The sequence below is a fragment of the Urocampus carinirostris genome, chromosome 9 (assembly GCF_059441175.1).
Source record: "Urocampus carinirostris isolate Australia breed hairy pipefish chromosome 9, RoL_Ucar_1.0, whole genome shotgun sequence".
In the NCBI taxonomy this organism is placed as follows: Eukaryota; Metazoa; Chordata; class Actinopteri; order Syngnathiformes; family Syngnathidae; genus Urocampus; species Urocampus carinirostris.
The window spans coordinates 18,008,668-18,032,650 of record NC_142357.1 but is presented as its reverse complement, the minus strand read 5'-3'; the positions used below and the strand labels follow the sequence as shown (position 1 = coordinate 18,032,650).

At 39.6% G+C, this 23,983-nt stretch overlaps 1 protein-coding gene across 1 annotated transcript in view; it reads right to left on the bottom strand.

Annotated features, from left to right (window-relative positions):
• Window positions 1-520: 520 nt before the first annotated feature.
• The window catches only part of mcf2a (MCF.2 cell line derived transforming sequence a), a 44,999-nt gene continuing 21,536 nt past the window's right edge, over window positions 521-23,983 (bottom strand). The window contains exons 7-30 of the mRNA XM_088344749.1: window positions 23,503-23,652; window positions 22,368-22,480; window positions 22,181-22,295; window positions 21,849-21,968; window positions 19,790-19,981; window positions 18,052-18,243; window positions 17,502-17,673; window positions 14,869-14,945; window positions 14,709-14,794; window positions 13,339-13,405; window positions 13,151-13,266; window positions 12,017-12,086; window positions 11,843-11,935; window positions 11,679-11,771; window positions 10,644-10,769; window positions 10,349-10,570; window positions 9,535-9,627; window positions 9,382-9,460; window positions 8,084-8,147; window positions 6,043-6,143; window positions 5,755-5,861; window positions 3,349-3,461; window positions 3,165-3,268; window positions 521-1,539 (exon numbers count right to left, since the gene is read on the bottom strand). Coding sequence (XP_088200875.1) covers window positions 1,499-1,539; window positions 3,165-3,268; window positions 3,349-3,461; window positions 5,755-5,861; window positions 6,043-6,143; window positions 8,084-8,147; window positions 9,382-9,460; window positions 9,535-9,627; window positions 10,349-10,570; window positions 10,644-10,769; window positions 11,679-11,771; window positions 11,843-11,935; window positions 12,017-12,086; window positions 13,151-13,266; window positions 13,339-13,405; window positions 14,709-14,794; window positions 14,869-14,945; window positions 17,502-17,673; window positions 18,052-18,243; window positions 19,790-19,981; window positions 21,849-21,968; window positions 22,181-22,295; window positions 22,368-22,480; window positions 23,503-23,652 — 2,706 coding nt within the window. The 3' untranslated portion in view covers window positions 521-1,498. The remainder of the gene's footprint in view (window positions 1,540-3,164; window positions 3,269-3,348; window positions 3,462-5,754; window positions 5,862-6,042; window positions 6,144-8,083; window positions 8,148-9,381; window positions 9,461-9,534; window positions 9,628-10,348; window positions 10,571-10,643; window positions 10,770-11,678; window positions 11,772-11,842; window positions 11,936-12,016; window positions 12,087-13,150; window positions 13,267-13,338; window positions 13,406-14,708; window positions 14,795-14,868; window positions 14,946-17,501; window positions 17,674-18,051; window positions 18,244-19,789; window positions 19,982-21,848; window positions 21,969-22,180; window positions 22,296-22,367; window positions 22,481-23,502; window positions 23,653-23,983) is intronic.

The following is a 23,983-nucleotide window of genomic DNA, read 5'->3' as shown; positions in this document are numbered from 1 at the left end:
TTCTTGTATTTATCAACTATAAAAGGATAACGTATTTACACAGCAATTATAGCAATAAATATCTTCTCAAGCAGATTGTGACTTGGAAGCCCCAGAAAGTGCAAAAGAACTGAACGAGGCAACTCGGTCCATGTTTATCAGTTTCATATAATGAAACATTTGCAGCCCGGTCGGGCTCATCTGCCCAAAAAAAAGACTTCAACATTTAGTTTCAGGTCGTTTCCCACGAAGGTTTGTGCAAAATCCGCAGCGTGTTCGGTGACCGTTGCAACAAAACATTTGCCGTTTTTGTTGCTGAAGCGATCGCACCTCTGAAATGATTTCATCCGCCATAATAGGGAATGCCAAAAGAATATTTGATTAAAGGAGAAAAGGCACGTGACCAGCAGGCTCGAATTACTTCCGAGACAAATTTCCATATCAAACAAGAGCCTTCAATCGCGATTTGGTAAATTTCTCAATATTTAAATTTTCCATTTGTGTAGAGAGTTGAGCTAAGATAATCAGTTGTGATTTGCTTGCAAGTGACACTATGATTAGAGTTAAGCCCTGCCACTTTGTCATTTTATTTTCATACCCCATGTTGGAATATTCTATCTTATTTATGGGATTTTACATTTCACAGTAAACTTCAACTGGGAGTGCAACTTGGAAATTGAGGTGCTCCAGCTGCCTTAGATAGGAGCACAGAAAGGCCACATTCCTTTTTTGCTAAGGAGTAGGATTTTTCCCCCCCACTTAAACAAAATGCGCACATAATGCCTGGGGAAAAGCCACTTTGGCACTAGCGTACAGAAGAGCACATAAGGAATAAAGCAGGTGGACTGATACCAATGGCTATAGACTCAGAAACTGTGTGTGTTGTTTAAGAAAAAAATCCAGTGTTAACCAAGCTTTAAACACCTGGAATTAGAGGTAAGAACAGACCTAAAAAAATCCAGCCCGACCCGACGAGGGCCCGCAGGTATTAGAACACGACCAGCCCGAGCCCGACCAATTAACGTGATTTGAGCGACCGAGCCGAAAGCAAACTCGAGTACGCCCAAACGGAGTGGGGGCCGGGCTTGGGACTAAGATTTTACATCTACCTGGAATGTCAAGCACGCCCCCTGGTGTCTTTAAGGATGTACTGCAATATGATCTGAGCACGTTCAACGGGTGATTTGGAGTTCCATATTTTCAAAGCGCTTTCTCCTGGATGATGTCTGCAGTCATACTTCTTACATCCCAGTCCCAGGTTGTATGTCCATTAATACACACACAGCTGATGAAGAATGGTTGCCAAAAAGTGAGCCACTCCCCCTTAAACGGGCACGGAGGAAACCTGGGAAAGAGCACGCCACTCCCGCAGGTTTTGTGCACACCATATGTTGAAACCAGGACGGGTTGCAACTCAGAATTGATTGTCAGTTCCAACCTGTGAAGGAGTCCGACGCCTTAAAGTGCCACAATACTAGGACAGGAAGTCTGTCTTTGGTCTGACCAAGTGCGTTCCTCACTACGGAGAGCTGAGCTTTCTCATCCTGATGTTGCTTGATTCTGCATGATCAGAAAAAATACAACAATTTGGTTACTCAAGTACAGTGATCCCTCATTTTTTGCAGGGATTGCGTTCCAAAAAGGACCCGCAATAAGCAAAATCCACGAAGCAAAAACCTGTATTATTTTTCCATATATACAACAATTTGTGAAAGCTCCACTAGAGGGTGCTCTTTCACTGTCTTTTGTTTTGGGTTTATTTTCGGGTGATGTAGGTGTGAAGGTGTAATCCCTTTCCTGTATCGCGGTGGTTTCGTTACTTTGCGGATTTTCATTGTGCAATTTGTTCCGTATTCTTATTCGCAAACGGAGGAAAAGTCTTACTATCACCCACAAAGTTGGATCTCTCCACTTGCTGAACTTACTCTAAAGCCATATGCGGGTGTTTGGCGCTTTCTAGTGTCTCTCTGGCACTTTTTCTAAAATATTTGATAAAATAATATTTGTAGGACAGAACTGCAAGGTAGGTGCAGTTTTTCAAATAGCCACATGATGGCGGCAGAGTATTATGTAAAGTGGATCGTGTCCCTAATCCAAACCGTAGTGCAATAATGGAATGGACTGCATTTAAATAGCGGTTTATTAAGTCAATGAAGACGTTCCAAAGCGCTTTACAATGTGCTTGACACTTTTACCTTTTACACACTAACTAATCGATAACATTTTTTAAATGATAATTTGACAGGACAAAAGTTAATTGAAAAAAAAAGTACAGTCCTTTTGTTTGTTAACCAAATACTGTGTACTGGGTTTGTTCTTAAGTAATAAATAAATAAATGATAAATAAATAAAGGGTTGGTTATTTTCCTTTGCGGGTTTTATCGCAGAACGTTTAGGGAACGAAAATCCAGCGAAAAAAGAGGGATTACTGTAGTTTGTTATGTTTCCTTATGGAGATTCTTTATTTTGCTATTCTTCCCCCATGGCACCATTGTCGTATTGGTGTTTCTTTTGGATTTGTAAAGTTGGGGACGTCTGCAATTGTTGGTTATGTGAAGTCTGGTTTTTAGAATGCTTTCTAGGGATTTGTGTAATAAATTTTGTGCTGCTAAGCCGTGTTCACAGATTTTTCATGTTTGAGTTAAATTTGAAAAATTGGGTGCTTTCTGTGGACCTGTAATGGACCTTATGCTGTACTTTTGTTTTAGGCAATTATTTTTTACTTTGGCTGAAAAAATGTAAAAGAGTTCAGTTTGTAAAGGGTGATTAAAGGTGAACGTCTCAGCCACATTCAACTTCTATGCTGACTTACTCCACACCACCATCAAAAAAATAAATAAAACTTATAGTTATAGCCAGTGTGCAGGCGGCCAGTGGCATTGCGCGGACGCTGATAATGTCAGGATGTCGGTGCGGTGGATGGGGGGATCATACCAGGGTATTTAAACAAAGCATCGCAAGGGCCCGCAGTAGGTTTTGATGCGATGTGATTTCTGCCCAGTGCTCTGAATGTCAAAGTGAAGAAATTCAATGAAGTGTGGGTAAAATGTGAGACTAACTGACAGTGTGTCAATCAGAATGCAGAACACAATGCACAATGAAAATTCGCATTGCACCTAAACCGTGAAAATAAACCAGGATATTGCATAGGATTACGGTACTTGTAGCCTTTTTTTGTTTTTTACCCCTGAGCCTGGAGGAGCCTGCTCTACTGCTCCCTCTTATGATCACTTGCAGGCTGGCAGAGGGAATAAAGCCGTCTTGGTGGCGACTCAGATTCTTCACCAACCTGACCAGAGGAGTAAAAAGGATGACAAACAGACGCGTAGAAATGGAGTCGCTATCGTGGCTTGAGAACAACATGCTCACCAGCAGCCTTTGTCATTTTCACACATCAGCTGGATGACATCACCACACTTGACGAGGACACCATCGGGGCCGTTTTGAAGGCAGTCCGCAGAAGATTGGTACTTGCCTCGAGACTGACACACGCACACGTTTATACATTGTGAACATGCTGCAATAAGATCATCAGCATCAGACGTGGTGCAGGTCTTTGCATAGTTGGTCTTTGTTACCCTTCGTTGTGATTACTTTGCATTGGCTCCCTGTCATTTTAAGATGTGAATTTTAGGTTGTGTTGCCAACACACAGGTGTTTGCATGGACTTCCACCTCTTATCTTTCTGATCTGATTATATCTGTTGCTCTAAAGTTCCTGCTCTGATCCTCTGCTCGGAAAATGCTGGTCTATTAGTTATTTCAAGAGCCCAGAAGAAATCTGTAGGATTGAGAGCATTCTCCATTCAGACTCTGGTGCTGTGAAATGCTCTGCACTTATAGATAAGATCTGCAATGTCAGTTTAAGGGTTTAGTCTATTTATTTACACTTAAGACACACTTGTATCCTGTCGCTTATGAGTGATGTTGACCTCATACTATTGTTTATTGTCCTTGCCGGTGAATGAGTGAGGGAGAAGGACGAATCTGCATGTTGCATGCGTTCTGAGACATTGGACCGGCACCTAGAACTTATGTATGCCATCATCTAGAACAGGAGTCGGGAACCTTTTTCACCCAAAAAGGAATAAAAACATTTTATTTTATTTTTAAAAGAGCCACACCAAATATTTCAAGACAAAATTTAACAAAACCATACAACCCACTTTACAGACAAAAGCTAATTCCTCAACACATTGCAATTCTCTATGTGAAGCTTGATGATTTGAAAACAATCATTAAACTAATAATAATGCCAGAGTTTGTATCCCATATCAGTATAAATATACCTCTTAAAATTTGCCTCTTCCCACCATGCAGTTCCTTACTTCATTTTTGTCCTAAATAATGGTTTTAAAACAAGATACGAGCAAAGTTATTTTGTAAGAATGTCACAAAATACTGCAAAGGAGGATAAGGAGTGTCCACGCCCTGTACATAGCTCCGTCTATTCCTACTGCTCACCCAATCAACTTGCTCTAGGTGCTTTGCTAGAGCTTCTGGGTATTTAAAGTTTGCTATGTGGCTTTTCAATATCTCAACTATGAACATAGGTTGTTTAATAAGATTTCATATAAAAGATTATTGAGCAATTTACAGCCAAAACTGTGGTAAAAATTGTGTCCTATACAAAAACTTGTGTCCTTATATATACTGGTCAGAATCAAACCCTTCGGTCGGTATCGTTTCAGCTTCGCGAGTGTAACAATCTTCTTTGTATGTAACAATACACTAAGTAAATGTGCAAATTCTATTTTATCACCAAGCTCTATCTACTCATGAAAAGAGCCATATATGGCCCAAAAGCAACAGTTTCCCGATTCCTGCTTTAAAAACTGCTGCATCGTCAAAATGTTGCCATCGTTGCTATCATAATAATAATAATAATAATAATAATAATCAACTAGAACTTTTACGTGATTTTTGTTATAAATGTATTTAAGAGTGATGTTTTTTCTGTTGATGCTCTTGCGACATCCATTGCAACATGGATAACCTCATCTGCAGCCCCTTTCTTAGGTTCATTCATTTTCTTCATGATAATTTTATTTTTTTTAGTTTTTCCTTGCCCTTTTAGATCAGAGGATGTTTTAACAATGGCCTGTGCAGCCCTTAAAGAATCCCTATGATTGAGGGCTATCTATCTACCTACCTATCTATCTACCCTGGTGATATCCCTTGAGAGGGGTGACCGATAGCAATACAGAGACATACACAAAAACAAAGAAAATTAAAAAAATGCCCAAACACCTAAACAAATTAACCACCTCGGAACCCAAGTTGGTCATGCTTTCGTCCCTCTAGATGAAAAGGGGCACAAGAAAGCGGCCATGTCACTCGGGTCAGGGTGACACAACACACTCTTCTGTTCAACAGCAGGGCCTGACAGCTTTCACTGGTTTACCCCTGCCGCATCATACAGGTGCCCTGCCTAACCCCTAGAACACGTCTAAACATCCCACTATCCTTTCACAACACTTCTCCACTCATTCCTATCACCAACAAATTCCTATCACCAACAAAGGAGTAAATAAATAAATGTGACTTGATTTGCTTACAATGAATGAGGTAGTAACGGAAACAATGGGGTTTTTCCCCAACTAATGGGAAGATATTCACTAATTCTGACCACTGCCAATGATCCAATAGACTAATACTATTAGTCGACTTGAGACTCAAATTGAATCTAGTCATTAAATGTCAAGAGTAGTGGTAATCTGTTTTTGAGGTGCAGTGCCGTATTGCAGATAAATGTGTGGGTCCATAATTATCTCACCAGTTTAACCAGCGGCGTGTCAGGTTGGTGGAAAACTTTCCGGCTTCCGTTCGACTTGTCCAGACCCTCGCAGAGGCTCGCTGACTGTTTATGAGCTCCCGGCCAACCTAGACAAATTCGTTTGTCAGTCAGGCGTAATAAAATACAGGAAAAAAAATCCTTGGCTTATCCAGGTAATTTTTTATATGCAATAATCTCAGTTTAATTGCAAAATTTTGAAAATATCACATGGTTTGAACATAACAAAACACACAACAATAAAAACATCTTAGTAGGATATGAACGCACTCCTGCGGTTAAGCTGACACTTGGGGGCGCGCCGCTGTACGTCTGGGGTGCTCTTCGCAGATCCGGTGTCCTCCGAGCTCACAGACAACCTCTGCTGCTTGCTGGCAGGAATTACAAAAATATAGCATATTAGGCAAACCCACAGGCCAGTGAAAACTACCCAAGAGCAGCATTCAGACAGCGCAATGAGGCATGGAGCAGCCGTGTACAAGCTTCTCTATGGACAAGATAGAATACGGTGAGAATGAGAGGTTTGCTGGAAAAATAGAAGGATAAAAAACAAATGAGACCTTACCTGCATGATTTAAGTGTAAAACAAATCAAATAACAGCTACCCTAATATTAAGGAGAATGTAAGCAGTGACGCTTAGGGCTTGTTCAGGTGGAGATTCAAAGCATGTCAGCTCAAATGTGCAACGTTCAGAGGACACAACATTTGTATGTTTACAAGTGCATGGGTTGACATCTCTCCCAGCTGATTTTGTGAGAGGAAGCATAAAAATAATAATAATAATGTTGTGTTCACCCTGAATGTATCCGTGCTAGAGTCTGCCCAAGCAGGAGTCTGAGCCCGACCCGAATTTCAGCCAAAGTCTGGCCTAAAATCATTTTGTCAGGGTCAGGCTATGCGACGCTAACATCACAGTGTCCAGAGGTATTTTGAAGCTGTGAATAGTTTTGTCCAGAAGAGACAGATTTTTGCATTGTCAGTTAAAAGAACTTTTTCCTGTGTCTATTATCCACCCATTGTTGTTCTTCTTTTTCTCTTTGCTTCTCTCTTTCCTAAGGTGTCGCGTTAGATTCTTAAGCATTTTAACCAGTCGACACGACGGACGGTTCCTGTCAGTTCTTAAAATAACTGTCAATGATGGAAAAGTAATCAGTCAATGTAACCTCTGTAGACACAGAAATATAAAGAATGTAAATGTGTATACAGTTTTGTTTACCTTAGATTTTGTTACCAAAGACAGGCTTTAATTAGTTTTCATGGAAAAGCTCTCTTCCTCACAAACAAAATATGAAATTTCAAGCTTGCTGCAGGCTCGGTCCTGCTAATTAAGTTGATTGGTTGATAGCTGGCCAGGTCGGGCATTAATACCTGCAGGCCTGGCTCGGGTCGGGCTGGATTTTTTTAAGGCCAGATCATACCTCTGATCTGCGCCTTTCTCCATATTTCTCCATATTCTTTTGCATGCAGAAACGTGTTTCTCTGCAAAACTTGCAAAAATCAAGACTGCTAAGTTTACCAGGGATGGTCAGCGACATTGGGGGCCGAAACGGCGGGGCCGTTGCCGGGGGCTTGGAGGGCGTAGGCACATAAAAACGCCGGTCGTCGCCGAGATCGAGCGCAACCCCGGCAGACAGCCCCTCGGAGCCCCTCTAGACGGCCGAGTGGCCCTGCAGCATAGGGGTGTGGGGTAGGTTTGATGGATGGAGGGGAGCAACCACACACAGTTTGGACATGGTAGCTGCTGCACCCACACAGACCCGGAGATCATGTCACTGTAACCCATACTACAGAGCTTTAAACTGCCAGTTGCGCTTTTTTTTTCCGACCACCTTTTGTCTGTCCATTAGTGAAAAAGCTACAGTGATGACGTCACCAAAGGTTTTCCTTAATACATTCGAGCTACTTGAGTTATGCGAAATTTGAAATGCTAGATGTCTTTCAATCAAAAACCTTGCTCGACATTCGAGAGTTCCATGAATTTCTAAACGCTAACACTAGTTAACCTAAAAACAGCCGCAGAGTTTGCAACACCTCCCCTGCTCCTTCGGCATAGGGTGGGGCTTTTAAAAGTAATTCATTATTATCCTCTTTCTTTCTTATCACTATTTCTATGTTCAATTACTATTTGAAAGGGTTTTTAGTGATGTGCTTTATAGCTATTTGGGGTTAACTTCTGGCAAGGATGTGGAGGTATCACTGTACTGAAAAGACAAACCAATAGTATTCAACTATGTATAACATTTTTAATTAGATATATACATTTTGTAAAATACATTCTCATGAGATGAAAATTAAAAAAAGATCACAAACCTGTGAAATAGTGACGGTGAAAGATGCATGTGCTCCGCTGGTTGTCCATTCTGATGAACCTCATCTGGAAACAGAATACATGCCTAGTCATTTTTACAGTTGGTACCACTTTCTGGAATTGCATGTTAAGGCCCTTCCCTATGTAATATCTATATGCTTTCATCTCATCTCATCTCATTAGCCGTACCGCTTATCCTCATTAGGGTCGCGGGGGGGGGGGGCTGGAGCCCATCCCAGCCATCTCCGTGCAGTGGGCATATATGCTTTCATTTGGTGATATTATTTGCAAGTACAATGTATATTTCCCTTGAAATGCGGATGGTACCTGCTTCATCGGCTGAGATTTTAAAACAGGAAGGTTCTCGTTGTTGTCAACTGGACTTTTTGCATGATTTGTGTCACAACCTATATTTATTGTTTATGTTTACTGCAGGGTTTCGAAGCAATTTCCATGGCCACATTCATGCACTTTCAGTTATATTTAACAATAGAAGCCAGGGAAAGTAAATTATTCTTAAGTTTAACTTGTGTGAACTAAGCTACTGTAAATATGAACTGGTCATCTGATCCACTATTTTCGTCCATTTAACTTGCTGGCATAAAGTTATATTTCATTCGTTACTCTCCAAATATATATATTAGGCGAAAAAGTTACACTCAAAAGCAACACAAAGTGGCTCGCACAGTCTATGTGTCAATCAAAGGAAAGTTCTTCTGTTTTTGTTTTTTAAATTTGATCATTAAAATAAAGTTGCTATCAAGCTATTTACACACTTTGTGCTTTTTTGAGATGTTTTTATCGGCTAGCATAAAATGAGATGAACTCCGCCGACAAGATTGTCCACCATCTAGCCCCCTAAGAACCAAAGTAAAAGGCTTTGCAAGTTAACAATCTGCTCTGCTTTTTACGTAGGCACAGCTTGGCTACCTAACGGCAGCCTCCCGGCATCTTGGTCTGATGCACATGCCCTAGGGGGCAATGACGCTTTATATGACAACGCCATACAAACTAATACCAGCTGCTGTTGATTATGAAGGAAGAAGACATGCGAAGAGAAAGCGAAGCCACCAGAGCAGGCATGACAGCATCATGTCTAAGCAGACTTGTTTTATTTTTATCCATTTATTGCGTACTTTATTGAGTCAGACTGCAGAGATACATGGCAACAACTTCAAGCATTTACAAACACACTGCGTCATTAAGACCTCTCCAGCAGCCACGCTACTTGTGTTAACAAGTTCGGAGTTGTAAACAATTATTGTCTGTCACTCATTTGCCACATAAGTCCACTACTGACCTCGGAGTAACTTTTGTTGGTTGGTCAAGATCCGACGCAGCTCGCTAAGCCACGACAGTTTCACCGACACACTGGGGGCCTGAAACCGAAACGTACCTGCATGTTAACTGTTTGCGCCCTCATGAAAAATCGTTTTTTGTTTTGCCTTCTCACCTGCACAACGTAAACCTCTTCCCTCCCACTGTACCAGATCTCAAACTTCCTCGGGTCGCCTTTGACGTTCTCCGTTATCCCCACAGATGTCGTCTGACGAGACATCACACACAAACAATGAAAGTCTACCACATATTATATTATGTTATTTATGTAGTAAATGAAAATTCATTTGTTGGTAGCCCATTCGCAGATGTGCTATGATTGTCCATGGATATGATTTTCGAATAAACGATGGCGGCCAAATACAGACGTGTCAATATATATTCCTTTGACAATAAAAAAATATCGAGATACTAACTTAAAGCTGCCAAACATTGAAATTAAATTTCAGAATGGAATGAGATTTTATTTTTTAATAGCATTCAAAGACAATGTTATCAATTAAAAATAAACACTCTGTTAGTCTGTGCCTTGGCATAATTGTATTTGTCCTATTATTTTGTTTTTAGAATTTATTTTAATTTTAACCATCGTGTGTTTCAGTGTATTTGGCATTCCAGGTTGTTGGGAAGGGGAAAAGCAAGGTATTCTAATTGTATTGCTCTCTAAATATTCTTACAAAGTACTTTGATTTGCAATTCATTGCCTGAGAAGTGCTGCACAAATACATTTCGATTTATTGAATTTGGTATCCAGCTGATGGCACTCATTTTACCAAAATACGCTAAAATGTTTTGCTCTCTCCTTTCAATTAAATATGAAACCATGGAAACAAAATCGTTTCGCGAAGATTATTTTAATATCCCATGAATAATAATGAAAAAAAATCTTTAAATATTCACTTATTTGACCATTGAAAAGGTGAACTAACCTTGATGCAGTGCTTGAAGGCGTAGGCGGGGGTTTTGTCGCCTCCATCGCTGTTCTCCTCCCTTCTCTTGCAAAATAGAAGTGCGCTCTCGTAGAGAAAGAGGTGACGCTGCATGGGCTTGAAACGTGCTAACTCTTTTACACGCGTGGGCCCACGCTTGTGGCTCAGCCACACACTGAACGAGCCTTGCATCAGCACGCGACCCAGATCGCAAATGTCTCCCTGGAGCGGCAGTGAAATACTTTTAAGAATATTTTATTAAAAAATAAAAAATAAACATTTTTTGCAGGCTTGCCTCATATCCTGTGATAGCAATCTGATGCATGGAGTCATTGACAGACTTCAGCAAGTCCAGCATGGCTGTTAGCGCCTCCTTAAGTTCAGATGCACCTTCGCAGTTGGCGCTATGTTTTAGCAGTTCCTGAAAGTTCAGACACACATGTTACAAGAAGACAATTGTAATTTTATAGGGAAATTACGTATTAATTAATAATTAATTAATAAAAAAACACATATTGATTTAAATAATAAACAAAAGTACATAAACTACCACATGAACATTCTTTTTTTTGAGTAAAAGGTCAAGAAATGTGTAATTATTTTACATGAGGCTCATCTAGACGTAGCTGACATGATTATCTTCTATCTTGCTGCTACTGGTACCCCCAAAAAACAAAATCTTGTGAAAAGCTGAACAAAAATGGTGCATTTTGGTCACTTTGAATCTCCTTTGTTTTTATTCTTGCTTGTGCTTTGTATTCATTTTTGGTTGCGCTACACACTACAGCGACATCTAGTCAAATATTACACAGTGTTCCTTTAATGACTCGTAGAGAAATATAAATTAGCCAGCATATTCACCATTTACCACAATTCCTGCAAAGCATAAGGACAAATATAAACTACGGAGACTCAAAGTGGGAAAGTGCACAGATATTATTTTCATTTTTTGTCAAGCCTCTCACAAGGTTGTTAGTCTTTGGTGGTAACCGTAGCAGCATGATGGTGGAAAATCATATCAGCTCCCTCAAGATAAGCCTCATGTTATGTAAAATAAATGCAAATTCTACAATTATTTAAAAATGCATCTTTACATGATAGTTCATGTAAGTATACTTATTGTAGAATCAATCCTGTATTTTATTTTAATACATTTTTACGTTTCTTTTACCAGTAGGAGGTGATAAATGATGCATTCCATTTATTTTTATCTCTTTTTATAATATGTACAAAAGTATACAGTTAAAAATGTCGTTAAACATATAAAAATCACCCTTAAAATGAGGAAGGTTTTCTGCTAAGCTAGTGTACCATTCCTGAAATGACTGACCTTGAGCAGCAATTGATACTTGGTGAGGCGTTGGACAGGTTTCAGCAAGTAAGAATCCAGACCCAGTTTGTGTCCCAGTTTCTTCTGACACTCCTAGGTTAATAAATGGAAAAAAATTGGCAGCAAGTTGGGATTGCAAGCAGATGATCATAAAGACAAAGCACCTGAAAGAACGCGCAGTCAGAGAACTGTCGCCACAGAGCGTCGGACCGCGGCTTATTCTGACAGTAGCATTCGTACATTTGGAAGTTCTCCTTCTGCCGACACATATACCCTTAATATTTACTAGGGAACAAAGAAACACGTTCACAGTAGAGCCATTTTCAATTTCATCTCACCCTCGCCAGAAAGCAAAGTCCAACGCCTTCAGGGGTGTCGATACATCCTCTGAGGTCCTGAAGAAACATGCTGAGATGCATAAAAAGAGTGCAGAAAAAATTGTTAGACGCATTTGAGATTCATATTTATGCAGTGTGCATGACTACATTAATCATATGACACTAAAAGGACATAAATATCGAAACACCTGTCCAGTTAGTCATACCAATAATAAAATGATGATTTTACAGCAATTATCACAAAACAAAACCGCTTTTAGTTTATAATGATAATAATCTAGAACAGTTGTTCTTAAAGGGACAGTGAGTGTTACTTAGCAACTCCTAGTTGTATAAAGAAAAACCTCAATTTATTTCAAAAACACATGTTGATTTAAATAATAAGCAAAAATACATGAGCTACCATCCATCCATCCATTACCCTGAACTGCTTGCCAGCAAGTCGAGAGAGACAGACAACTCATTCGCTCATTCACACCTAACGACAATTTGGACCGGCCAATTAACCTGACATGCATGTTTTTAGAATGAAGGAAGAAACCAGAGTGCCACACGCTAACCACTGCGATGCCTTGCTGCTTGTCATGAGCTATCATGTAAACGTGTATTTTTGAAAAGACTCCTAGGTCAAGAAATTTGCATTTATTTTACATAACATGACCTCACCTAGGAGGGAGCTAACATACTTGTCTCCCATCTTCCCTGCTACTGGAACCCCCAAAAAACAAAATAAAAACTTGAAAAGAAAAAATGTGCGGTTTAGTCAATTGAATCTCCGTAGTCTGCACTCATTTGTAGTGTTTTAGCACTCGTTTCAGACTCGTAGTCTGACTACACAATAGAAGGACAAATGGTGGTCAAAAAATACACACTGTCCCTTTAAGTGGGGCATGTGAGCATAAAGAAGAATTTCCTTAAATGTATTATTATTTTAAAAATATCATTTCATTTTTAACTTTTCTAGAACACAGTGAAATAAGAACTACATATATAACTCAAAGTGAATTAATAAAGTTATTTTTAAACTATATGCTATACATAAATCATTTTTTTGAAACATCCCAACTCCCAACTTTAAAAGCCTTAGAACTCTTTAAACAATTTGATAACAAATTTATATGTAAGTTTTCATGCCTGCTGTGAAAGTCATAGATGTCGGGCATGTTTCCAAAGAGGAGGCCCCTCTTAGCGTGCAGGCCAGGCGGTAGGAGAGCAGCAAGAATCGGGTTTTCCATCTCCGCTTTGTAGCCCTGTAACAGAATCTGAGTTAATCACCCCAAAGACGTCGTTGTGAGCGCGGTGGACGAGATCAATTTTTTTACGAGCAGGACTGAGAGCAGCTCTTCCACATAGATCCTTTCAGTCTCGATCAGCTCTCTCATTACGTGTCTGTGATGCACAAAATCAAGTTCAGAAGAGCAAAAATACAAAAGAAATTCACAGGGTGTTCCAAAAGTCAATTGAAGTCCCGTATATACTTAACTATGAATGGTAATAAGATAAAGGTTCTGCCAGTATGAGTATCAGACCCGATAATGGCGTTTACTCAATCAGAAAAGGTGTTTTGCTTGCTTGTATTTGCAAAAAGTGTTTATACATTTGTTCAATGTGCATTTCACAGAAAATTTGGAAAAAAAGCCACCAGAGAGGAAGTCCATAGTGAGATGGCATGGTAAATTCATACAGGTGGGTGCTTATGCCATGCTAAAAGAATGGGATGCCGCTCAACTTTAAAATGTGTGCAAGTTCTAACTGCTTTCCAGCAGAGCCTACAAAAATCCATCAGAAGAGCCAGTAGGGAACTTCTGTTTCTACAACAACTTTTTGGCTTGTCTTAAGTAGACGACTGCACCTGAGGTCTTACAAGCTTGTTAGTCCAACAGTTAAAGGAGCCAGCTTGACATGACTTTTGCATTGCAATGCAACAGAAGATGATCGATTTGACGACTGGCTTGTTTTTAGCGATGAGGCGTCTTTGCGCTCAAACTGCAAAGTTAACAAGCATGAGACTTGTATATGGGGTACTGAGAAACTATATGAACTTATTGAGCAGCAATGTGATTCCCTGAAGGTGAATGTGTTTTGTGTTATGGCAAAGAAAGCTGTCTACGGATTCTTCTCCTTTAAAGGGCATCAGTCAATGGTGAGACGTACCTCGGCATGTTGGAAAACTGGTTAATGGATAAATTGAGTTAGAAAGAGTCTGGTGACTCTATTTTCCAACCGGGTGGGGCCTGAGGGTTAGAAGGTTTCTGAACAAAATCCCAACAGACAGATGTATTTGTGGGTCTGGGCTGAATAATCACAATCTTATGTCCTGGTCACCCATATCTTCAAATCTCACACCCTGCGATTTTTTGTGAGGATTTGTGAATATTTGCCACTTATTTTCAGATATGTGGGTGAGGTAAAGGCATGAATGAGAGAAGATGTTGCAACCATTGACAATACAATTTTGGGAGCGTGGCAAGAATTTGACTTGATGCGTGGCGTGTGACCAATGATCCTCATTTTGCACATATTTGAACAATCCATATGACAATTGTGATCACATGTTTCTGAATTTACCAGATGTGTTTTTATATCTTTAATAGTTTACGAGATATTCAATGTCCAAATGTGCCCAATACATTTGGAACATCCTGTATTAAAAGACAAAATAGAGTTGGACAGGCAGTTGTGCCCTTCTCACCGCTTAAGGACATCCGGGCTGTCTTCTCCTTCCACGCCATAGGACACACAGCTTAGGTTCTCCTGGTAGTCGTGAATAACCTCAATCTGGAAAAATGTCAGCCTTTCGTTACATTTTTTTGCCCCCTACCCAAAAAAAGAATATTGCACCGATGTTTTACTTTGCGGGCGTTAGGGCCTTTCCGGGACGTCCTTTTACCGGGTAGGGGGAGGTCAAATGTAAACTTCAAACTGTCAGCTGTAAAAAGCAGAGCAGATTGTTAACTTGCAAAGCCTTTTACTTTGGTTCTTAGGGGGCAAGATGGTGGACAATATTGTCCGTTCCCTCTAGGTGAACTTGTTCTTGAACATGTTATGTCAAATGAATATCAATTATTCGACCTACAAGTATTGAAAATGATGCCTGTTCATATGATAGGTATTTTTTTGCTCATCATTCAAATCAATAATCCTTTTTTTAATGAATTACGGTTTTTACCACTAGGAGGTGGTATATAAATAATATAATAATATTGCAACTTTTCATAAAGACACTTCATCATTATTGACCACTGTTAAGAATTGCTAAAAGATTTGATTTTAATAATAAGCTAAAACAATCATACTCCTAGGTTGAGAAATTTGCATTTATTTCTAGATTATTGTCATCATAAACAAAGAGCAGTTTAGTTTAGTTATAATTGCTAAAAAATAGCCATATAAAATTGATAGAAAATGCTTTCTAAATATTCTAAAGCCAGCCTACTGGACTTAAATGTTACAAACATAATTATAAAATAGTGAAAAAAGTACTATTAATGAAAGTTTATTGAATTGGTACCACTCTTGTCCCCAGTGTACCTAAGCTTACGAATGCTGGTTGCATTTTTTTTATCATGATTTATCAAAATATTTATCAAATTCAATGAAAAAAAAAAACGTTAGAGCTAGTTGTATTGCATTTTGAGTTTTTCAATGCATGCTAACACATGTCGTGCTTTAAAAGTGGACTTATTTCATTACGTTGCTTTATTCCGAGCATTTCAAAACAAATGTAATTAAATGGTTTATTTGTAGACAAAAAACATGTTTGCTGCTGCAATTCTAAAAACACATATCTCCATTTTTGGGGGTATTTTTTTTGCCTGAATGGAATGTACAAAAAAAATGCAAAAACAGATTTTTGAAAAATGCCAAAAAAGGGAGACAGGCCTACATTAGCTTCTTCCTTCATGTAATTTTCGAGTTATCGGATTCGAGAATGTATCGGTAGATACGAAAAATAAAATCATTTTTTTCCCTCTCATTGCTTTTAACCCAATAAGTCACGCCACGCATAAAGTTTTCCCACCCCTGTAAAATATAGTGTATTGAATATTATACAATCATTTAGTTTTGAACAAGGCTTTATCATGTACATGCATATGAAGGACAAACCCTAGGATAATTGGGTGGAAGGACAGCATTGTGTAAGCTCCCCAAGGATGCACATAAAAGCACCTTTCAAGTGTGTGTGAAGCTCACGCCCATTTTTTATACATATGGCTCGAGAGCAGCACGACTAATATAGCCGTTAGGTACATCCCGATAGACTCGTCTTCGCATAAACTTCGACACCTCGGGCCCACTCGGAGGGGATGCCCTGTGATGTGCTAATATCACAGCAGGGAGAAAAACGCCATCACAACTGGGATCCGATCTCATACTGTGTCAGGGAAGCTGCACCAAAGGAAATTTGCTCCAGTATACAGGCTGAGCAGTATGGTATGTTCTGTTAAGTGAAGACAAATGCACCCTTTCTTTTTACATAATTGTTCTGACATGCTTTGCAATTATGTAGTGTATTGAAGGTGTCCAAATCTTTAAGATTGCATACCTGTCAACTTATAAAATTGTGTATGCCGCATATCAATATTTTTATGGAAATTAAAAAATAAAAAATTATAATGTTTTTGTTATACCGATCTTGTTTTGCCTACTTGGCTCTAATCTGGATCATTTCGGTCACTTGTTGCAGATGATGATGTCATTGTAGATTACCAATATTGCTGCGGTATCCTACATAGTCTGTCCTCCTGTGTGTAAATAGGTGCCACTTGTGTTTGTAAGGTTTATTATCACTTGATAATGGGAATTGCAATCATTAGTACCGGGAGCAATTGTCTGAGGTTAACAGGTATTGGATCGAGAGACTGTTGACTATACGTAGCGCCTGTAGTATTTTGCATGCTGAAACTGGACGATTTGATGCTGGCAGTAAGCAGTCATGAGCAGTGAGTGGTCTCAAGCTGTCTTAGTGGTAGGCCAAGAGACTGCTTATGAATTGGACTTTCTTTTGTATAGCTAGCAAGAGTTTGTTGCAAATAATAGCTGCAGCCTGTCAATGATGAAGTCTGGGTCATCAATGTATAGCGAAGGACACTTTACACTGAAAAACGACGACGATCAGAAAATAAAGGTGCTGTATCTGAATCAGATTTGGAAGCTTCTCCTCCAACTACTAAACATGGAAAGCAGTGCTAACGGTTTCATGTGTGGGAGCAAACCCCTACCCCCAAAAAATGGCCCAGAAAGGGATAGATGCCACCAGGCTGTACTTGCCAAAGACACACTACAGGAAGTGGTGCCCATACAACCCATGCTGTTAAGGGATCCATAAACTGTGAATACTCGTATACTGAAATTATAGTGTTCATAGGTGGAAGTATAAAGAGGTACCACTGTACATTCCTGCTTGTATGATAATTTGAAAGGGAGTGAACTAAAACTTATGAAAGACAATGTAAAACTGTTCTGCAGTATGCTTGTAATGTACCTTGCTTGGGTGAGAAGATGGGGGATTTCGAGCGAGGCGGGTTTTCAGCACGAGGGGCTACCAGCTGGACTGGTCGGACGTGCTTGTCGGCCAGCTTCCTCAAACTGGCCTGCCGGGTCTCGATCATTTGCTGCACTGCCACGTGCTTCTCGTATGATTTGCCAATCTTCTCCTGATAGATGAAGATCCAAAACAATATACGTACAGTGCTCAGCAAAATTATTGCCCCTCCAAGAACTTTTTTCTATATTCCCATATTTCAGGCTCCTAACTTAAGTCTAAAAAACTGTTGTTTTTTCTAAAAATCAACAACATGTGAAACACAATCATTAAGTGCCCCCAAATTATTTCACAATTTTATATTACATTTACAACGAAAAAAATGAAAAATACATGTTGCAAAAATGTGCCCCCCTAACCTCCCAGCTCAGCCAACTGACTCCAGAAGCTGGCTGTTGTCATTTAGCTATAAGAGGGGACAATACTTTTGCAAGGCACTGTATGAGTCCCTGTTGAACCATAATTCTGTAGGACTTAAACAAAAATAGACCTGCAACTGAGGAGTGATGATGGCTTCATAGTCCAGTGCCAAAACTTCAGGCCCAGAAGCCATAATGGATGGGGAGCCAGCCAGGAAGCTCTCGATGGCTTTCAATGCAGTCAGTGCCCCCTCTTTAGACTGGAATTTCTCTACGAGTTGATTGGCTAGCATGTAAGCGCCGTCATCACACCAACCCTGGGCCTAAGGGGGTCAAGATGAGATTAAGGGTGAGTCCGGGATGGAGTTGATGGAAATAAATTGTGAAGGAATTATTTAAAGGGAAAGGCTTCATTCGATACACTGCAAAAGAATACATTCTTACTCCATTGGCAGATTTTATTGCTCAATTCAGGCATGTATTTTATCGTATTTATTTCATGAAATAAAAAAAAAAATAAGCAAACCTAATTTTATCTAGCACAGGATAGATAATTTTGCACATTTCAGATTATATTTTATACCCACATTAGAATAAAAATACTTCAAATGAAAGAAACAATATACCAATTGCTAGATAAGTTGGATATGTTATACATTTTCAATTTGCACAAAAATACAATCACCAAAAAAGTAAAAGTGTCTGATAGGACAGATGGAATACAATAATCATAATATAAAATTAAAAAATAATATTCATGAAACAGTGGCTTATAGCAGTTGGGACGGCAAAAAAAGCCAATTCCTTCAAGCGGAAGATAGCAGTATGCACAGGTCATGAAACTAGAATTTATCGACATTGTTGACCACACAGGTGTGATAGAGTGACATTTTTTGTATGCATTTCTCAGAATGCACATGTGCAAAGTTAACATTATGTGCTTGGAGCACCGCCACGTTTTTTCACCACATTCAATAAGAAAATAGCATTTTGTGACAGTTGATCACTCACTTGTATATTAGCAAATAGGAGCGTATTGTGTTATTACATGCATTTTTTTAAAGAAAATATCTATCTTAACGTTAGAAACAGTATTTAAAAGAAAGTTAGGTCAAGTCACATTTAATTCTATAACCTTAGATAACTGAAAGTTCTCAAACAACTGCACAGGCAACAATTACAACATCAACCAATCTGAAACCAGCATGAGGGCAAGGAAATACTCAAAAACCTCAGCATGAGGAAAATAGGAAACATTGAGAAGGGGCCACACAAGTGGTAATCCCCCCCTTCTAGGATGACCAGGCTGCAATAAATGTTGCATTGGGAAATAATACACAAAATACAGTTAACATCAATAAAAATATAGCTAATATGTAAAATTGTTTTTAAAAAATATTTACAAGAATAGAAGTTAAAAATATAGTAAGAACAATAATACCAGAAACTAAATATGTCAGTTGGGGATGTTTTTCTATTTGCAGTGTATAAGGAAAACTAACTCAAATCATAAACAACCAAGTAAATAAGCAATATTAAAACCCCAGTGTGCAATATTTGACTACTAGATGGCACTGAATTGACTAGAGCATAGCGTGGCAGCAACATGACGGACAAACATGGCGGCAACTTCTAGGTAGGGATTCCACTATGTAAAAGAAATACACATTTCTCGACCTATGATCGTTTTAAATAAAAATAAACATTTGGTATGGTATTTTTGCCTAGTATTCAAATCAATGCTTTTTTTTTTTACTGAATGAACGTTTTTTTTGTACCACTGGGGGCACTAAATATTACACACTGTCCCTTGAAATATTTCTTCCTCTCGACTTGCCACGAATGTTGGAGATGCTCTGAAGAATTTACCTGGTCCAGCGATATCAGGAGCCGGTGTGCTTGCAGGAGACGAGAGCGTTTGTCCTCCAGAGCGGCTTCGAGGCCGTCGCAGTGATGACGCAGTTCATTGCAGCGTTGCATGATGAGAGCTGTGGCATAGTGGTGGCCTGCCGAAAGCTGGTGCCCTTGGAGGACCACCACCTGGGCGCGTGACGCCGCTTCCTACAAAACAGGGCGAGTGCTAGATCAGTGCACAGGAATTAGCATTGGGAATAATGGCGTCATAAATAATGGCGTTACGTAAAGGCGAAGTTTTTTTAGTAACGGGGTAATTAAACTCATTACTCTTTCCGCTGTTACAACACCGTTTTATATTACTGACGGTCAAAAGTTTGGCTGCAAAACTCCATAGCCATGTCCCCGCAGACCTGACGCCGTTTATAGCGGCCCGGTTTTTCGCCCTTTTAGGAGCTCACAAATCATTTTGTTTCAATATTTTTTGCTGGATTTTTGAGTGCCACTGTTATAACAGGTATCGTAGCATTCAGACCCGAAAGTTTTGATCTATCCACAAGAGAAGCAAAATATGGAGGTTTCTAAATCCAAAATGTGCAAAAAATACACGTTGTTGTTTAGTATAAAAGGAAAAAGGCAGAAACATTTGTAACAGAACACTGTGCTTGTGAAGAAATGTCTACTGTATATTGAGGTTTTTGAGTGTTTCCTCGCTCCCATGAAGGTTTGAGATCAGGGGATGGTGTAATAGTAGTCTGTTCAGCCCATCCATCCAATATCTGCACCGCTTATCCTCAGTAGGGTCGCGGTGGTGCTGGAGCCCATCCCAGCTATCTACGGGCAGTGGACAGGGGACACCTTGAACTGGTTGCCAGCCAGTCACAGGGCACACAGAGACAAACAGCTCACTCGCTCATTCATACCTAGGGACAATTTGGACCAGCCAACTAACCTGACATGCATGTTTTTGAAATGTGGGAGGAAACCGGAGTGCCCGGAGAAACATGCAAACGCCACACTGGAAGGTTCGATCACATGACCTCAGAATTGTGCCGCACATGCGATAACCACTGCCCCGCCTTGCTGCCCCTGTTCAGCCCTTTGAGACTATTTTTTTCTTTGTGATTAAGGGCTGTACAAATAATCATGACTTGACTCTTCTCCGAGTTCATTACATGACGTCGTTTGGAATCATGTCACCAATCAAAAAGGAGACAACTATATAGTTAAATAGCGATTATGAATACAGTATTTACCAATGCGCTAAAAGAAAAGGCAAATTGGTGGTGCGGCAACCGCGCGTGTCATTCACGAACAAAATGATTCTAATAACCGTCTTGGAAGTGGGAGCCGGCTACTTACCAATTGAGAGACAGTTTCCTTCGAGACGCTATTTTTATCTTGTGATTGATCAAAATGTATTTGTTCAATGATTCCGTTCTGTTGAATTGGAATGTAATTAAGTGTAAAAAAGGTTAATATTGTTTTGTATTCTATCCTTTAATAAAAATATCACAAAATACTGCAAACGATATATGCTAAGGATACCGATGTCTTGACCATTTAGCTATTTGACGTGGAGATGTTCTAACCTTGGAAATCAAGTGGTCATTATTTGTCCTGCAATCAGTTTAATAGATATAAATCTTAATCATCTTTAAAATCTATGAACATTCATTTTATAAGTCTTAAGTGCATCATTGATCATTTGTCATTTTTTTCATAACTATACGCCTGAAAAAATATCCAGGAAATGGTAGAAGGCAGACGTCACAATTGCATGTGTATTCTGATGCATTTCATAGGCAAAGAGACGCAGAAAAAAATCAATGACGTCTGTTTTTACCAGCATTTAAGGTACAAAAGTGCTACAGTGCTCCTGCTTCTAATGGTAGAACCATGATGTTGCATTAAATGTTTAGACGCATTAAAAAAGTAAATATAATCTCCGAGCAAGCTGTACTCATGAAATGAGCCACAACCGACTCGTGAGCCTGTTCGTGACCCTGTGCTAGATGATACCCAGACGGCTTGTAAATTGAAACGCACATATCGAGTGTAGAGAGTTCTTAACCTGAGTAAGAGTTTCCAAAACTTCCAGCTGCTTGAGCGCCTGCTCAGCTTGCGCCAATGTGTCGACGGTCATAGGCAGATCACTCTGCTGAGACCTGACACGCAGCAGGCACGATTCAGTCTAAAATGTCAGAAACAAAGTCCGTCAGGTTGTTGTTATTATATGAAAAAAGGAGAAATTACTGTAGGAAGTCAAAAGATCATAATTGAGGTGAGAGTATATTTTATTACGTTCTAAATACATTTTTTTAGCCTCATGGCAAGTTCTGAATCATGTTTTTATTGAAAGACTTTACGAATATAGATGAAAGGTAATGAATAAGATGTTTTTACCTCATGAAAACTTTGCTCATACGTGAGCAGCTGCAGGTACTGATGCAGTTTAAGACGGTGCTTTTCATAGTAGCCATCGAAGGCCAACTCCATGTCTCGTAGCTGATCCAAGAGCCTTCACAGAATAAAACAAACAAAAAATGGTTATTCGCAAGTCGTGTTTTACATTATTGTCTGAATCTCTGACCTTTGCACCGTTTCCCAGTCCAAATGGACATCCCACTGGGGGTCCTCTTTGGTGGTAGACTCCAAGCTGGCGAGAAGATGCTGGCCCTCTTTGGACAGAGATCGAACTGCTTCCTGTCACAGTTGACAGTATTTGTCAGAATGCAACACAACCACCTAAAAATACTTGGATGAACCAAAAAATGAAATTGGGGAACTGATGATGGCTAAGGAAAGTAAGTAAATATATGCATATTTTATCATTATTTATTTTTACTATCAGACACCTGCAAAGTAGATTTTTTTAGGATGTCTGGGTAGTTTGTTATTTTGACTGGGACTGCACAGAGATAATTTTTTGGGCTCTCTGTTATTTTAAATACTGTGCACTGTTTATATAACTGTCACTATTGGGCAATCGTTTTGTTGTTCTTTGATTACCACACGCTTTAGGGCGAATCTACTAAACTTATGTAACCTAGAATATTTTATAAAAATATGAAGTGATCAGGGGATCTTTTGAACAGATTCGGAATACATTGTGAGGGCTATTTGTACAGTCCTCTGTTGTTCTTCTTGCAAGTTCAGTATTCATTGACGTCTTCTCTCCTTATTTTGAGAGTCTCATGATTCATGGTTCACAGAATCCTTTAACCGCCTGGGTCGTTAGGGCACCACTGAGCGTGCAATTCTGGACAGCTTTTTCTATTGCTGACGGTTCCTGGCCTGCGTTTGGGTTGTGTCAAAGTTGGCACGGTTCATTCCTCGATGTTGTCGGCAGAGATATCTCTGTCTTTCTCTCCTCCTACTCCTTTGACTGCGCCCCGGAGAATGATCTTGTGATGTGACCATACCGCTGGAGATTTCATCTGCGCTCGGATGATTCCTGTTCTTTGTAGTGTCTAATGCGCCCTATGACAGTGTTGCACACGGTTCTGTTTGCCACATGGAATATGTAGTTAATGCCTAGAGGTTTCCTGTAGCATTGCATCTCGATGGCCTTCACTTTCCTTTCCAGCCTTGCTGCGAGAGTCCATGTCTCTTTCAAGTGTCTACCAAACTATAAACTAATCACAACCTTTCAGAGCAATAATTTCTGGTGAATGCATTTTTCCCCTCAAACAACAGTACACTGTAATCATGCTAAGAAAAGGTACCTTGAGTTTCCTGTATTTTTCATTGTCTGATTCCAAAAGACTTTGGATGGAATCGCCCTCATCGGGCAGGATTGCCTCGGCCAGTTCAGTGCCGAAAGATTGCAGCATGTGCGCCACGTCTTTCACGGTCACGGCAAAACTTTCGATAGTCTGTGACAAACAGAGGATAATTTAGACAGCCCACCAGCAGAGCATATTTTTGTCCATTTCATTACATGTGTCTTCCCAAGGGCCACCCTAAACTAGAACACAAAACCGTGAAAAAATATATATCTTGCTAATGTATAGAAACGTATGGGTACACTGTCAATATCTTACTCATTGACCTATTTTGGAATTATGTTGTTGTTGCTGTCACTACTTTTTCATTGCACTAAAGGTTCTGAAGCACTTACAACCTAGGCCTGTTTCCAAGCACGACCTTGTAAATATTTTAGCCTGACATTCTTTTCATGTTATCTTTATCTTGTAACCCTTATTA